Source organism: Biomphalaria glabrata, chromosome 5 (assembly GCF_947242115.1).
Source record: "Biomphalaria glabrata chromosome 5, xgBioGlab47.1, whole genome shotgun sequence".
Classification (NCBI taxonomy): domain Eukaryota; kingdom Metazoa; phylum Mollusca; class Gastropoda; family Planorbidae; genus Biomphalaria; species Biomphalaria glabrata.
In genome coordinates this window covers 13132292-13149993 of record NC_074715.1, presented here as the reverse complement: position 1 = coordinate 13149993, position 17702 = coordinate 13132292, and the positions used below count along the sequence as shown (strand labels likewise).

Below are 17702 nucleotides of genomic sequence, written 5' to 3'. Positions count from 1 at the left end.
AATTATATTACATAATTAATTATTAGTAATTAATTATTTTGTTTAGCATCGAATAAGGGAATAAATGCTACTTTTTGAGATGTGGCAGTATAATATAAAGTTATTCCCCTTATTACGTTTTGTATTCGTCTTTTCTCTCAAATACCATTCTCTGATCAAGTTAAAATTTTGCATAACCATGCAAATGTACATACACATGAATCAATGAGAATAAATAACCAATTAATTCATCAATTTGTGGTAATTAATTAATTTTGTTATGTATATAAAAAGGGAGATTATTCCTGCGGACTAAAGATTTATGACGGTTTGTCTCCTTCTATAAGCTTTGTTTTTTTTTTTGTTTTTTTTTTAAGATTTTAAAACTATTTTGTTTGTTCTTCTGTCTTTTCATTATCATGTTGGAGGGTTCAAATTTCTAATCCTATATCTGAAATGAATTGCGCAGTGGTTTCAAGAACAGGCACAGGCAGCTCTCCATGTTGTTGTTTTTTTCATCTATAGAGGTTGTTTTGTGGCCGCTGTCTATTATATAGCAGGATTAACATTTTCTAGATCTAGAAACATAATAATATCTTTTATACCAAACATTTTACATGATATTATAAATATTAAATTATATAATTATAAACTGGCAGAGCGTCTCTTCTGAAGCTATTTGGTCTCGTCATGTGTCACAGAACTCTTTTTAATATCACGCCTTCGCGCTCATTTTATCATCCAGCCATTTAGTTCGCATTTTATTCGGAGTGACAGCTCTCACGTCTGCCCAATAGAATGTTGTATTAGCAGACGATTTCGTAAAATAGGATGAACACTGCTCGACTACCATCTTCCTGGAGATGATGGTATAGACTTGCACTCAAGAAATGCCAACTGAAATGGATCGCACGTGCGAGAGGGGGGGGGGGAGATAGGAGATGAAAGATTTCACTTTCTTGTATGTTCAAGGTTACTCTCGGAGAGAGGAGAGGAGAGAGACACAGAGAGAGAGAGAGAGAGAGAGAAAGAGAGAAAGGGAGATGTCAAATTACGTGACCGGTGCTGTTATATGTTTCAAAGGCGGCGCCTAGTTTTCGTGATAGAGATTGGTGAGGAGTACAGCGTTGTTCTACTAAGCGTAAAGGGCCCCACCTCAACGTTGTAGGTTCAAGTTACGAAAATGAATGATACTGGCAGAGGAAAAACACAAATTGGTCTATTAGAAAAATATTTGCTTTAATATAAGAGATGATCATGTTTATACTAAACACACACACACACAAAACATACACTCTTATCCTATAATCCGTTGATGAGATTGATGAAAATGAACTTAATCAATGCTGACAATAATGGCACATTAGAGTAGCCTACCTGTACAGTTCATTTCATTTTCCTTCTGTATTCAAATTAGTAGGCTTATGCATATTTTTAAAGTTTTTTAATTGTTTAAGTTCGTGGAGGCCATCTTGTGATGCAGCATTGTAATAAACCTATTTATACCTACATAGTAATAATTGGTATAAAGCTTGCCTTTGTCTAACTCGCTATTACCTTAGCAGTTTTCATCAAGGGTCTGCCTCTACAATCTCTGCCGCAAAAACAAAAAATTCCGGTGATTTCACAACAATTTGCACCAAGAAATAAATACCATGCTCCCTCACAACCTATTATATTAACATTTTTCTTCCTTACAAGCTATCAGAGAGCGTCAGTAGGGGTAGGATGAATATGTAGGATATGTATTATCTTGACCTTTAAAAATCTACATAGACAGTCACGCGGTGTACTCTTCTCGGTTCCGCCATTACACTTTAACAAGATGATGGTTAGCTTTATAATATTCTTAGCCTAGGCCTCGCAAAGACCTTCCTTCATGCAACAGTACCAGGAAAAAGAAGAAGAGGCAGACAGAGAAAGCGATGGGAGGGTAACATAAAAGAAGGGACGGGCCTGCCATCGAAAGAGGTTCTAATTAAGGCAAAAGACAGAGAGGAATGGAGAAAGACGGTCGATGAGTCTTGCATGGTGCCCCAACGGTCCAGTAGACTAAGGGATAGGTAAAAATATGCTAGAAACTTATTTTCCTAATGAGCTATTAAAATAGAATGAGTGAAGTGTACATGGAAGTTGATCATTTCTTTGATCGCAAGAATGTGGGTAAATTTTACAACATTCCAGTTAATTGGTTTTCCTCACTGAGGTGCAGGAGTTGTAAAGGATCATTCATTTATGACGTCCACATACTTAGGCCTACTGAAAGGAGAACTGAATATAATGCATAAAGTAATTTTCAAACAAGCTAAAAAAAAAAGGTTATATAAGGCGAATAACTGCATATTTAGAGCCATATATCTCAATACTGTAAGATTTATTTCCTCTCTCGATATCAAACAAAATTAAATAAATTAATTATTACCACTGCTTAATTAACTAATTGGTTAATTTTTTTTTATTGGTTCGTGTTTTTTGTCAGAGACAATGAATAAATGTGCAAAGTTTCAACTTGATCCGAGAATGTGAAGTGGGGAAAATAACGTGTACAAAATTTGTACCAGACAGAACGGAGTGATTTGATATAAGCTTTGTAAAAAAGGAATGATTAGCCTACAAATCAAACTTTTTTTTCTTAATTACTGTATAATTTTTAGTTACTGTGGAACACACACAATCTTGGGTCATTTCTCCATATTTAAAAAATTGAAGAATGTCATAAATGGATGATCCATTAGTTGTTTTTTTTTTTTTTTTTTTTTTTTTTTACAATGTTGGTTTTCAAGTTTTGCACTTCTGTGAAATATTTGTAGAGTTGTACCGTAGTCCAACAACCCCGTTTTTTGTTCTGTTTTTCAAATCCCCAACATAAAACTATAATCGTTTTTTTTTTCACATTAACATAGCAGACGACTAGCATTTATTTCAGGGTTTCTCAAACTTTAGGCGCGAACCTTAGATGAGCACAATGTGTCAGTAAGAGAGCGCGAATTTATTTTTTTTTTTTTAAAAGAACAAAATAATCAGTTGTATTAGAATTTAAATTATGCAATCCATACTTGAATGTTAATACAACATAATCACGAACGTTAAACAAAATTAACTGAAGCAATTTTATCTTTAAAGTAGAACCATTTATGAGAGCGGTGTCTGCAACAAGATGGAATCAAAACCAAGAAGATATTTCTTTTCATATTTGCCAATGCAATAATAATAATCAAATTTCTCCCGAGTGACGTACCATTGTTCTGTCGTTTGTGTGAACAAATATGGCCGCTATCAGACGTCTCGCCAAAGTCCGCCAGACACGAGGATGATCTTACGACTATCAAGCCACAATCGTACAAGCCCAACTGTCTTGAAAGTCTCTCACTTCAGTATCGTCTTATCTTATATAATACAGACGTTACTTCCCTAGGTCAATCTATGGGGCAGATGATGTTAAGGTCATATGTTTATTTGGCCAACGGTTAACGAGCAGGGTGTTATGTGGCCAGCACAACGACCAACCGCCTTTACTTTCCCCAACTAAGGTCAGGTACCCATTAGAGTTGGGTGGACTCAGGGGCGCCCTAAAAATCCCGGAATTCAAAATCACAGTCTTCACCGAGATTCGATCCCAGGACCCCTGGTTCGGAAGCCAATCGAATAATCACTCAGCCACTGCGCCCCCATATTAAGTGTAATTGTATCCATTAGTTTGGATCAGTCATTGGTTTTCCTGGTTGACTGTGTCTGTTTCTGGCAACCCATTCCATGCTCTAATAGCACTAGGGAAGAAGGAGTATTTGTACAAATTTGTCCTAGCATATGGAACAAGGAAAGTGCCTTTATTTTTGTGTCTTTCTGAGTATTTTATTAGATTTTGTATTTAAAGATTATGGCTCAGTGTTTTATGTATAATAGCTACTTTACTTTTGAGTCTCTCCTGAAGGCTTTCTAAATTTAGTGATTTTACTAAAGGTGTTACTCTAGTCAAATGTGAATATTCGTTTGTTATGAATCTCACTGCTCGGCTCATTGTACCTCTTCCTGATTTGAACTTTGACCTGTGCTCTTCTTGCTAGTAGAAATAATGCACCAGCCCCGCTAGGGGCTACCCAGATGAATAAATGGAGGCGAGCTGTCAACTTTCCTATTTTTTAAGGGCGCCCCATGTAGAAATTTGAGAAACACTGTCTGAAGGTCCAAGAGAAAAAGTTTGAGAAGCACTGGTCTTATTCCTTCTTCAGTTTGTTTTTCTTACCCAGTTCCCCCCCCCCCCCCAATTTTTTTTCCTCCACTCACACGTGTATTTGTTTCTGTCATCCCCGCAATCATGGTCCAGATTTTCTCAGCGCAATATGACACTTCATGTTTCACGACAATACACACATTGTATTCAACGTTCTTTCTCTCGGCAAAATAAAAGCTGTTTTTTTTTTTTTTTTTTTTTTGCATCAGCCTTGATTTCCTTTTAAGTCTTCTAGTCTGCATTCATATTTAAATATTCTTTCTATTTTCTCCCTTTATCCCATGATTTTTTCAGGTTCCTGAATGTAACACCATTATCTCCCTTGGTCTCTGATGTTATAGAACGGAATTGTAAAAATCAATATACTCGCATTAAAAAAAAAAAAAGCTAGATTTGCATGTACCCTAATGGTTTCCTTCCTGATTTCTAGATTGGAGATTTTCACAATAAACTTAACAATGTCAAGGACACTAAATTGAAATTTAAAATTGACAACTATATAAAAGTTACAAATATAAGCAGTTTTAAAAAAAAGAAAAAAAAATTGATTTTGCAATCCTGGATTACACAAAATAAATATCATGTAGCTTTTTAAAACATAACTTATCAACCCTTCCATTATGTTGTACACCAGATACACCAAGAAAAGCTTGCTATTTTTTTAATTTTTTTTTTGTCATTTATGGTTATCTCCAATACAGTATTTGAATGTAATTATTTAATTATTACTTTCTCTGACTTAACTGAACAAGTCACTTGTCTAGTATATTTCATTTGAATTTGGTTAATACAATGTTAAATATAAAATGAGTAGTAATTTCCATATTTGTTTCCTAAAAAAAAAAAGAACTTAAAGAATTTACAATTTTTAAAAGCGCTTTTTTAAAATGAACACTTAAGTTAAACAACTTTCAAAAATCTTACACTGCTTTAAAAGAATTCAAGAAAAACTATATACAATAAATAGAATTTATTCAGATATTCTGATCATAAAAAGACATAAAATCATTGACAAACTTAAAGCAAACATCACCACCAACATCATCTGGCACCACTACCACCATCAGCAGACACAACTTGCTGTAAATGTTTTCGTTTCACTCTAGCGCCACAATGTGGATAGGGACATTTCCTTTCTGGAGGGCCCTGGAGATAAACAAGTCAAATGTCAACTATTCATTAAGTTATTTCATAAAGTTGAATGAGAAATAAATTCCTACTAGAAGCTTACACTTCATAACTAGTCAAAAACATGGAGTCAAAATGCTTAAAACCACAACAAATGAATTATTTATTTTAAGCTGAAATTTCTCACAAAGTAGTATAGCTAGTTAGCGAAGTTGTGAGAGTGTTATGATACTAATGCAAATGTCATGGGTGCATTTTGGTTTTATTTTCAATGACAAATAAAAATGTTTAGTTTTCTTTATCATCTGAACAAAATAGTTGTTGTTTTTTTAAATTATAGAATTGTAAAAAAAATCATTGAAACTATGTACAAGAAAACTGAGGAGCAATGTTTCTCTAGGAAACAAAAAAAACAAAACAAACAAACTTGAAGGACAATTAATCAATGGTGGAGAATTGTGTGCTACAAGTCAAGATAATTCAAATGGGAGGGTCCAAACTCTTACAAAAAGGATGGATTATTTAAAAGTGACACTCTTCCCTCTGAGTGAAGTAAAACCATTTTCTGACTCATTAAACTTTAAAGTTTCAATACTTAACAAAGCTATTACAGCATTGAACTTTAAATAAAGTTTCAATACTTACAAAGCTATTACAGAAGCCACTTTACATAATGCAATTGTGGTGCTGTGTTTATATAGAGAGAGAATGTTTTAGCAAGCCTTAGTGCCAAGAAGTCAGCAGTTTTTGTTCATGGTTAGTGTTTTAGAAAGGTTTACAAGAGGTAAGCTAGTCATGGATCTGTATGTAATCTTCATGATATTCACCAAAAGAAATGTTTATTTTTTTAATTGATATTTGAACTTTCCAAGATGTGACCTTGCTACTAAGTAGCAGCAATAGAATCACTTCAATATTTACCTCAAAAATTTTGCTTTTCCAACACATAAAACAACAAACTGCTCCACACTCATGTCTTAGGCCATTGACTGGTGCTCCTTTACAGATAATGCATGTAGATAGAATAGTCTCCCCTGGTGAGAAAATAAAACAGGCTAATGAATCAAATTTGTTTGAATGAGGTTACAAGTAGAAGTGAAATGACATATTAGACATGTAGTGCAGTATGCATTAGAATACATCTTCATCATAAAATATGATATGATATATACAAACAATCATATCTTCACTTGGAATATTTTTTGGTCATGTCTTATGCATTAGTGAAATTGTTAAAATGTTTTAATTGAATCATTGTTTGACAAAGTATCATAAAAAGATGATGAAAATATCCTCAATAGTTGCCTGGGACATTTCACTTTTACCTACAATAAGAAAAACTTGAATGCACTGGGATCATTGTAAGTGAAGACTATTTTTAGTATCAGGTTGTGTTATGCTTTAAATTATATGACTTTTTTTTTTTTGTAAGGGCATTACCTATTTATAATATTATTCCCAATGGCTTACATTGATGTCCACTCTAAGCACACATGAACATTTTTATACATATTTTGAACACACTAAAATAAAATTATTGATTGTTGCGTATGAATTATCTGAGAAGAAAACATTTTACATTTAAATGTTCTAATCTGACAGCAGTACCTATTTATACATTTTTTTTTCTTAAAAAGATATTCTCATTTCAATGAAAAATAATCATTAATCTTATGTAGGTCTAATCAAACTTTATTTCAGAAGAAGGTTGTGGCATAATAAAATGTAGATTTTAAAAGGGTGATTGTTTTCTTTTAAACTTATTTATTTAGTTGTTTTTTTTTTATTAGGCTCTTATAAGTTCTACTCTGATCATTTCTTTCTGTTTGGTGTCCCTATAGTTATATGTAGCCCAAACGAATTGTATTGTAAATATTTTAACATTATATATTTGTCACATCCCAATCATTGTTTTTGTAATCAGCTGTAACATATCTAGAAAAAGGTAAGTAAATACATATAGCCAACTTGGTACATTGAAACAATAACATGACAGTTTCATAGATGTTCCTATTATTTACAAATAGAGCTAAAAATAATGTTACATACATAGCTAATAGCCTTGAGATTACTATCATCAGATGAAAATAGGATGCCACACCATCATTTTCTTAAGTCACAACTTAACACACTTATTTTATTCACAAATATTTTTCTACATGCTGCTTGTTTAATGGGCCTATCTGTGGGAATGAGTAAGGCTATTTGCGGGTGAGGAAATACAGAAGAGAAAGTCCAAGTTTCAGGCCCAATGACAAGAATGAATGACCCCCAATGTTCTTTAAACTCATGTTTATTAAATGTTATTTTATAAGGCTTAGTTTATCTCCATTTTTGAAGACATAAAAAAAATAAAGTAGAAGCTTATTTTGACATGTAAGGTTGCTTATTTTAATTAATTATATCTATTTAATTTTCACAATAATATTAAATATCGTTTAATTATAATTTATACGAAGGAGTTCAGAACCATTCTAACAGCTCTCAACATATCTGCATTTTATTACATTCCTTTTGAATATACTTTTAAATACATTTGATAGTACAAGTGAAATTATATTTCAGTAGCAAAATACTTTTTTTTAAAATAAAAACATCATTTAACAAGAACCTTCAGGAAAGCTGGTAAAAATCCTTCCTGAGTTCTCCCAAGTCCTTGGGTAAACAAACATATCTGGTGTGTAAATTCCATCATTGGGGTTGATGATGCCACAGTCAACAAGTTCCTGGTATGTGGCTCTGTCATCATACTGGAAAGAAACCTTCTTTTTCATATCTGAATGCTGCCCACAAAAGTCACCATAGATGGGATTTGCATGGCAGATGTTCTTTTTTATACGAATATTTCCATCAGAGTGTAAATTGACAGAACTCATAATGATGTAGTTTTTGTAATGAGGGATGTAGCCTCGATATGCTGTTGATCAAAATCAAAATGTGGACCCAAGATCAAAACAAGGAGATAATTAATAATTGGGATAATTATCAACTTATAAGTCTAAGAACAAGATCTTATAGATTTGTTGACTTTTTCTTTTTTTTGGCTCATAAGGATTTCCCCAAAAATTTTGTGTAACAATCATTCCTGACAAATGGAGCAAACAAAACACAAAACCTTGTTGCTGCATAAGAAAAAGCACCTCAACATTTATTTTCAACATTCAATTTTTCTAATACAGTTATTACATTATAAACTAAAAAAAAAACATTCTATGAAGATATAGATCTACTATAAAACTTAAATCACTGAGTTTCAAAGCTATAAACTTAGGTCATTGTCACTCTGTATTGTGTCGCAGAACCAATAGTTTATTATATTTTACCAACAAGAGAAACTTTTTTTTTGTCAAGCATGTCTACAAGCAGGATGTGCGGTGACTGAGTGGTAAAGCACTTGTCTTCTGAACCGTTTGAATCCTGGTGAAGACTGAGATTTTTAATTTTGGGATCTTTGGGCAACTCTCAGTCCACCCAGCTCTAATGGGTACCTGACATAAGTTGGGGAAAAGTAAAGGCAGTTGATCACATTATGCTGGCCACATGACATCCTCATTATCAGATGACCTTTACATCATCTGCCCCATACGTCGCAAGATCTCTAAGGGGAACTTTACTTTTTTTATTTTTCTAACAGAGTTAGCACTTACAAATTCTTAACAGGCAGCGCTACCCAACTTACTGTCAGTGTCAGAATTAAATAACCTTTTGATTATCTACCTTTTTTACTTTTACTGACATCATTGGATCCTGGTTGTGTGGTTGATGATGTGCTGGGATTACAAGCTGCAGGCACTGATCCAACTAATGAGGCAGGTTCAGAGAATGCAGACGTTGATCTAAAGAAAAAAAAATTCAATAAAGAAAAAAATGTAACAGCTATTCATATTAAATACTTTTAAAAAGTCAAAATTTCAAATAAAATATACATTTAAAATATCCCATAAAGATGCAAACTTTGGTAAATATTTTCATGTGTTAGCTAAATTGTGTAAAAAAAAGATTTTGATATTTTTAACAAATTTATTGTTAGAACTACAATGTAAATTAATTTTACTTCTTCATCATAAGTTAAAAAAAAAAGTTTCTTAATGTAATTTATTAAAGGATTTAGTACTAAAAACTACATCCAAGAGCTTTATTTTATTTAATGAAAATTGTTTGAGAAAATTGAGTTTTGATTTTTAAAAATGTCAAACACTTTACTCCACTTTGTAGTTCCTTATCATGCTTCCACTTCAGGATTATTCTAAGGGTCATCATAACATTAGAGTAGGTTTGACAAATTAAACAGAAGCCAATCAAAATAAATTACCTGTTAGCATCTGTTTTAGTTGAGCAACTGGCAACATATCTGTTGGTGTTACTTTCAATCTTTATGCCAGTCAACTCAAAACATGTTCTGGCAAAATAGTCTTTATCTTTTGGCCGCACATACCTGTGAAACTCTTGAACAGAACAAGAAAGAAAGTTTTTAAAAATTAGGATTTAATCAAGATGAGTCTTGGTGAACATAAAACTCAGGGGTTTACAGATCACATGATGCTTTGTTGTTAGCCCACTTCTTTAGGATAAGATATTATGCAGAGGCACTGTGTCTGAGTAGTAAAGCACTTGGTATTTGAACTGAAGCATCCCAGGTTCAAATCCAGGGATTTTGTATTATGGGATATATAGGGCACCTCTGCATCCACCCAGCTTTAATAAGGAGGAATAGTAAAGGCAGCTGGTTGTTGTGGTAACTACAGACACCCTACTCGTTAACCAGATGACCTTTACATCATTTGCCCCATAGATCGCAAGGTCTGAAAGGAGAACTTTAACATATTGTGTGAGTTACACAAGGATTAAGGACCAAACTCAGGACATAATAAAATCATGTAACAAAAAAAAAACATTTAGCAAAAACTAAACTACAGAATAGGACTAACATTATTTCAAAATAAAGTTTCATTATTCTTATGTTAATTTTATAGTTATGATTATAGGTAGATATTTTGTGAATCACTTGGGTAAAAATTACACTGGGTTTGAAAAAAAGTACTGGGACAAAGTTTTCTAGTTTCTTATTTCATTGCATCATTATAACTAACCAACACATTTACTTTATTATATATACAAGTTATGAAAAAATTAAATTCTATGGATCAAATGTTAAAAAATTTGCAAAAGAAAACAAGTATAAAGAAAAACACTATAATCCTGAAGCAAAAAAAAAGTCACTTGAGTTTGTTTTGAAATTATTAATATACTTGACAAGATATAAAAAAAAAAAACAAGTATTATAGTTCAATTGGTCAACTTACTTTGCATCAAATGATGATGTTCAGGACAAGTTGTAAACACTTCTGCTAAAACTGGAATCATGTTATGGATGTCATTTTCTTTTTTGTATTGCACCAAAGCTTCAGAAAAACGTCTGTAGGTTTCCTTATTCAAAACAGATTTCACCTGATTTAAAACAAAAACAAAACAAGCATTAAATTTAACATATCAGAATATGGTAGGCAAAGATACACTTAAATGTGCTTTCTTGACATTAATTAGGTAGCATTATGATTAATTTTCTATGTGTTCAAGTCTGTGGAAATATGTTCAACTATACTAAAGCCAGTATTTGAGATATTATGTTTTAATTGAGTTTTACAAAAAGGTATACTTGTATATACATGGAATTTAATAAATAGCAACTGTGTTAAAAACTAAAAATGGTCAGCCTTAAAAAAAAAAAGTTGCTGTAGTATCAAGTTGGTAAGGCGATGGTAAAAAAAACAGATTTTCCACCTCTCTTTTAGTTTTAAAATGTAAAATGTTAAAGATGCCAAAAAAACAACAACAACATAATAGGATTCCTCTACATGGGCCATTAAAAAATGCCTTCAAAGGAAACAATTGATTTCCACAGTTTACCTCATTGACATACTCCTTGCATGATTCCAGTGACATCTTGCTTCTTACCAGCTCCACTTTCTTCACTGTTTCTTCCTCAGTCTCAGCATAAACAAGTTCTGTTTTCTGAAAACACAAACAAATTTGTCAAGTGACAAAATAGTAGTTAGTTGTAATTTTGTCTTTGACAACCTACCAAAAACTAATAATAAAAAAGAACTCATTTTTTAAAATGTTATATTAAAAAAATGTAAAACACTTTTCTAACAAAAACATGATGTGACATTTATTTTTAAATCTGTTTCTAGCCCACTCATCCCCTTTTTTTCAAAAGGGTCTAAAGTATTTTTTATTTAAAAGATGAGAATGCTATTAAGCAGCTTTTATAGGAGCTCTATACCACAGTCACACGATCTGCACATTTGCACATGGCTTATAATAAAAAAAAAAATGGCAGAATAAAAATGCACAAGATATAATAACAATGTGTAAAGTAATGTTTTGTAGCAAGCAATGCTCAGCAAATTATAGACATGGGCTGATACCCATAAGATGGCAGAACAAAAGTGACTAGAGTAAAGTAATTTGAGCTTCAAAAATCTTACATTTCCACTTCCTGGTCACATGACTTTTCACCACATCCTTAATTAATTTCACAATTACAAGGCAAAAATATATCCTCATCATCATCTCTCCCTTGATCTTTATCATAGGGGCGCTGCGACAGTTCGCATAACCAAATCTCTCCATTTTTCCCAGTCAGCAGCTGTTCTTAGTAGGATATCAAGGGAAAAGATGGCAACTGTACAGGATGCATACAGGTAAGTGAACTTTATTAAGAGAGGCAGATATTTGATATTTTGATTTTTGGCACATCAGCACTATTTAGGCCATGTCTTGCCCATAATCCCTCAAGGGTTACTTCCCCTTTAAAGCTCAAAGGCTAAATGTTATACAGCAAAGTAAGTGAGGAAGGGGAGTAGGACAAACAAAGTGTGCAGGTAGGATCAAAGAAAGCAAGGGTTCAAAGATACAGGCTCTACAAATGTATTAACTCTTGAATATCTGATAAGTCACTGTGGCATGAAACTGTTTGTTTACTAGTGTTATAAAGTTTGCTTCCTTTTTATTTAGCTTCCTTGGAATTATAATACAAATAAGTAGGCCTATTCAAAATGAAAGATGTATTTAAAAAAAAAAAAAAGGGCCCATTAGAAGTAAACTGTCTTATACAATTCAGTTACATTCATGGAATTTAATCATTTCAAATTAACAGTAACTTACTTTGATCTTAATTTTTTTTTGATTCCCTGGAAGCTTGGCAACTGGTTGCTGTGACAACGATGGCTGAAACCAAAGAAGATCTAACATTAATGGATTATTACCTGCTAAAAATCCATGCATAGGTTTGTCCATGAAAATGTAGCAATGAACTTGTCCTAAATTACAGTATTTAATTGCATTAACTAGCCAGCTCTGCTTTTTACAAGCTGAATGGAACTTACCAAAGATGATGCACCACTAGTCACAACCGTCTGAAACTTTGAGCCATGGTTTTGGTCCTACAAACAAATTATATACTCTTCATTGAAAATGTTAAAAATGATTATTAAAAGAAAACAAAAACAATTGACAACTTTTGAGAATGAGACTTGCAGGTCAGTGCAAAAGTTAATTAAATAAATGAGAAACTATTTGCATTGCAGGAACTGTTTTGAAATGAATCAAAACAAAACAAACACAAACATTTGCACAAACCTCAGAAGTCTCTAGTGCTTCTAGTAATGTTCTTTTTTTGGCTGTCTTTGATTTCTGTGCAGAATACTGTTCATAAATAGATGCCTCTTCTGTTCAGTGAAATCACCAAAAGCATTGTAATGAATACTTCAATAAAAGACAATAAGAGTAGAATGTAGGTCAAAGACTCAGGATGGTAACAATTATTGTCTCCTATGTATTTAGCTAAAGCTATTTTAAAAATGCATGTATGGTCCACCTAGAAAAGCTGATCTAATGAAAGCATAGCTTTTGGTTTAATATAACAAAGAATGACTGCAATAGTATTAGCCATATTAGCTCTTCTATACCTAACATTGTAAGTAGCTCTAGACTAGTGTTACACACCAATATTGTCTGGATACTGCTTGATTAAATCTATATAACACACCAGAGACCTCACAGACTTTATTTTATCTTCATTATCATCTTGCACTGTTAACTTTTATACAACCTTTCACAATTCCAGTCATTCTTTCTTTTCTTTTAGCAATAATGTGCTTATATTTTGAAAATATAAGTTTTCTAAAACAATCAACAATAATCTAGTAATGTACTGTATCTCTCCAAATGTATTATTGCTCACCTTCTGAACTTTTTAAACTAGGAACATGACAAGGTACATCACAGGCCTTCTCATACTGAATTGCTATTCGAGCTGGACGTTTCGAGCTGGTACTGGGTTCAAAAAAAGCTCCACTGATGATTCCAGAGTCTGCACTTTTGTTAGACTTCACAGGCTTACTAGGAGCTGGGAACTAAAGATTTAACTCTTAGTTAATCAAAGTGAAACTAGGCAGCCTGCAGGTCATTATCTGAAGGGAGACAGCCTAGTTAAAATTATGTCAGGTTCTTAGGTTAAACAGATAAAATTGTTACTTCGCTTCCTTAAAGGGCAGTTCAGTAAGAACTATGCAAAAATAAAGTAGATGCTCACTTTAGCTTCAGCTTCTTTAAAGAACTTGATGATGTCCCTCAAAGCTGGACCAAAGGTGTTGTAAATTTGGGCTTGATGGCGAACCCAGAGAGGTAAGGCATTTCTATTCTCTAAACTTGAAAATCTGAAAGTAATATGAAAATATGAAGCAAAATGATGCAATGAGACATCAAGTAAATGAATCACTTTTGTGTTTTTTGATCAACGAGTCAGCAGAATTACTCACATCAGTAAACAAAACACAATATTTTAGCGCCATGGATCTTATTTTCTAGTTATTAAAACTTTCAAATTTCTCATGTGAAACCATGTTGTCTGTATAGTACTGCTAAGTAGAAGTCTTAAAAGTACACCAGTTTCTGGGGACAATAGTATGCAGTATTCAGCACTAACTATTTATCTCCCATTCAAAGCCCAAAATGGAAGTCACTACATAAAAACTCATTGATTCATTTTTAATACATAAATGCTGTTATTACCACAACTGACACACATTTACCAAAAAGCCACATGCCTGTTTTCTTGTACTAGCATATGTGTTTGTACATGTTCTGAATCTTTATCATAACTTTTATTTAATGTGAAGCCAATGTTATGCACCATTACACATCTAGGAATATGAACCAATTAGATCCTGTTTTGTCTGTTTGAAAAGAAATAAATTTTCCCCTTCAAGACCTCGATGTAGAAAATAAAGTAGAAATCAGTCATTTTCAATGTCTATAGTTTATAATGGTGCCAAAGACATTAGACTTTGTAGGCACATCCTATATAAATTGTTCATGTTATCTCACCTCTTGTCACAAAGTATGATGGCTCCATAATCTTTATTATGACGTATGACACGACCAATGGCTTGATTGACTGCTCGTGTGGCTTGCTGGCGGTACCACAGCTGACCGCTTAATCCCTGATCAATGAGAAAATTGGTAAACAAAAGGCATAAATATATATTTGTAATTTTTCTTTTTCATTTTAAACAATGACCTAATACAACAATAGAAAAAAACAGTTTCACTATGATTCATTTCTGAAAATACTTCAACAAATGAAATATGTCTGTTCTTGGTGTCAGTAAATAGGTTGTTTGTATGCCATGAAAATCTTTTTTTTCAAGAGAAAATGCCACTCAAAAGAACTTGTTAATTAAATTGCAACCCTTTCCTCACCAACTATGCCCATATTTTTAGATCAGGTGGAGAAATAAGAATGATAGAAATAGAAATAGAGGATTATTTTTCTTAGATGCATTTCCATGTTTCCTCAAACTAGAGCAGACCAAATTATTTCTGGTATCAATAAAGTTAACAAATTAAACTGCTAAAAACTGCATAAAAAGTGTCTTTAGGATTGGAACTTTGATTTTTGTTTCATTTCATTTTTTTCAACAAAAACAGCTGCCATGACTGAGCCTTATGTAGTTTTGCATAACTTTGGAGCTAATTTAAATTACAAAATTTATTTTTAACAAAGTAAATGTTAAAACCTCTTCTTGAAAAAAAACTTCACCCATACCTAAATTATCAGAATTTAAATAGACCATAGATCATACGTCATATACTTTTAGTATTTTAGTAAAGAAAAAAAATTTACATTGAACTTGCTTGCATTGTCTCTCAAGAACTCCATTTTGAGTTTCACTCTTGGATCAAACATGGGAGGGAAAGGCAGTCCAGTGATCATAACAGCTCGGCCATTATGGTCTGCAAAGTCAAGTCCTTCACTCACCTAACAAGAGAACAATTTAAAAAGTACTGGCTAAACTAATGGGTTGCATTAAAGATTAAGCTCTTTTTTCTATAAATCAACAGCATGACACAACTTCCACAAAAACCCAGATACAGTGTAAGGAAAAGTTGCCAGTTAGGGAAGTGGATCTCATTCCATTTGTTACAGGACAAAAATGTTCTTAACCATTTCTCTTTAATGCACATTATAAATTCATCAAAGATAGAGAAACACAGCATTAGGAAATAATAAATACTTCAGTGTCAGCTGTTCCTCAAGAAAGAAATGCTCAAGTTTGTGCTTTGTTGAGAAATAAAAATAAGAGTGTTTTACTTACTTTACCTCGACAAACGGCCATGAATATTGCACCATTTAAACTTGGATCATTCACCTTGCTGTAAAATTCATCCATCACCTTTAAGCATAAGAAAAATATTTTATTCATCCATACCCTTTAAGCATAAGAAAAATGTTTTATTTGCTTGTAATTTATGATCAGTTTGTTTTTAAATGCTAATTATACTACAAACAAGGCACATTTCTTGTTCCATGCTATGCTAGGACAAATTTGCACAAATGCCCCTTCTTTCCTAGTGGTATCAGAGCATGGAATCGGTTGCCTGAACCAACCAGGTAAACCAATGACTTGGCAGAATTTAAGTCTTTGATTAACATGCATGACTAGATTTACCTGGTAACACATTTTTTTGAAGTAACTTCTGTATTTCATAATATAAGATAAATATGAAATAAAAGATAACTGTTGCTATGCTGGCATCATTCAAAGAAGTCATGAAAAAAACTCAATGGTAATAAAACATGAATTCATGTAGCAATTCTGTTTTGTTTTTATGGAAGAGGGCTAGGATCCAACACATTAAAACACATTATGGGTCAGAGGTTACACATTTTCTAATACAACTATCAATAAATTAGATAAAGTTGTAGTCAAATCATTTTGTTCCACTCACTTCTGTAAAAGCAAATTTTCCTTTTGGCTCAACAACAATAGGTTTGTACTGGGAGATATTGTTCCACACATTGGACCTCTGAGAATAGTTTTAAACAAATCATAAAAACATAAAACTAAACATTCACAAAACAAAACCTTGAAAGAAACTTAAGGAATAGTAAAATAACAATAGGATATTAATTGCCTTTAGATAGATCACTCACTTTCCATTTCTCAACACACTGATCCATCAAAGGGTAAGATGGGAAAAAGATTAAAAGTCCATTAGGAACAACCCTTGCAAAATTGACTGCAAAATAAAATGGTTATCACTGACTAAGATAAAAACAATCACTCTTTATGTTTATTTACTTATGGTGTAGGAAAAAAGCTTTTATATTTATTTGAATGACATTCAATTTACATTTAACATTGAAATAGAAACACATTCAAATTTCTTGTTTCAGAACTTGCACTCTTTATTATTTAGAGCTTACTCCACATAGACAAACATTATGTCAAATGCATACCGATAGAATTTCCAAGAGAATTCTGGTACTCTTCAGTTGACCTATTTAAAAAGTTTGAGGCTTTTTTAGTGGATCAAATAATATTTGTACAAGTAAAAAAAAACAAAAAAAAAACACATTATAAACAAACACTAATTGAAAAAAAAAATGATGATGCCAGAATGCAATATAAATATTAATGAACATAAATGATAGCAAAGTAATTCATCCAGGATAATAAAGTTAATAATAATGAAAAAAAAAAACTAAGAATAAAAGAATTATCAAACTTTTAGAAAACTTTTTTTTTGGGGGGGCAAGCATGACTATAATCAGGAGACGCTGTGGCTGAGTGGTTAAGCACTTGGCTTCAAAATCTGGTGTCCTGGGTTTGAATCTTGATGAAAATTTGGATTTTGAATTTTGGGATTTTTAGGGTGCCCCTGAGTCTAACCAACTCTAATGACTTTTGTTTGGGAAAGTAAGGACGGTTGGTCATTGTGCTGGTCACATGACACCCTGATCTTTAACTGTTGGCCAAAGAAACAGATCTTCCCTATAGATAGCAAGAACTGA

The 17702-nt window shown here is 32.6% G+C and overlaps 1 protein-coding gene across 8 annotated transcripts in view; it reads right to left on the bottom strand.

Annotated features, from left to right (window-relative positions):
- Nucleotides 1-5165: 5165 nt before the first annotated feature.
- LOC106065071 (regulator of telomere elongation helicase 1-like) overlaps nucleotides 5166-17702 on the bottom strand; it is a 31346-nt gene continuing 18809 nt past the window's right edge. For 7 of the 8 annotated variants that reach the window (XM_056030540.1, XM_056030541.1, XM_056030546.1 and 4 more), the window contains 18 exons: nucleotides 17148-17188; nucleotides 16842-16927; nucleotides 16637-16714; nucleotides 16003-16080; nucleotides 15531-15665; nucleotides 14732-14847; nucleotides 13938-14061; nucleotides 13587-13758; nucleotides 12983-13071; nucleotides 12730-12786; nucleotides 12509-12571; nucleotides 11246-11350; nucleotides 10642-10786; nucleotides 9651-9783; nucleotides 9056-9174; nucleotides 7950-8255; nucleotides 6260-6372; nucleotides 5166-5356 (listed from right to left, as the gene is read on the bottom strand). In XM_056030540.1, coding sequence (XP_055886515.1) covers nucleotides 5252-5356; nucleotides 6260-6372; nucleotides 7950-8255; nucleotides 9056-9174; nucleotides 9651-9783; nucleotides 10642-10786; nucleotides 11246-11350; nucleotides 12509-12571; nucleotides 12730-12786; nucleotides 12983-13071; nucleotides 13587-13758; nucleotides 13938-14061; nucleotides 14732-14847; nucleotides 15531-15665; nucleotides 16003-16080; nucleotides 16637-16714; nucleotides 16842-16927; nucleotides 17148-17188 — 2065 coding nt within the window. In that variant the 3' untranslated portion in view covers nucleotides 5166-5251. The remainder of the gene's footprint in view (nucleotides 5357-6259; nucleotides 6373-7949; nucleotides 8256-9055; nucleotides 9175-9650; nucleotides 9784-10641; nucleotides 10787-11245; nucleotides 11351-12508; nucleotides 12572-12729; nucleotides 12787-12982; nucleotides 13072-13586; nucleotides 13759-13937; nucleotides 14062-14731; nucleotides 14848-15530; nucleotides 15666-16002; nucleotides 16081-16636; nucleotides 16715-16841; nucleotides 16928-17147; nucleotides 17189-17702) is intronic. The other variant, XM_056030547.1, reaches the window with a different exon arrangement.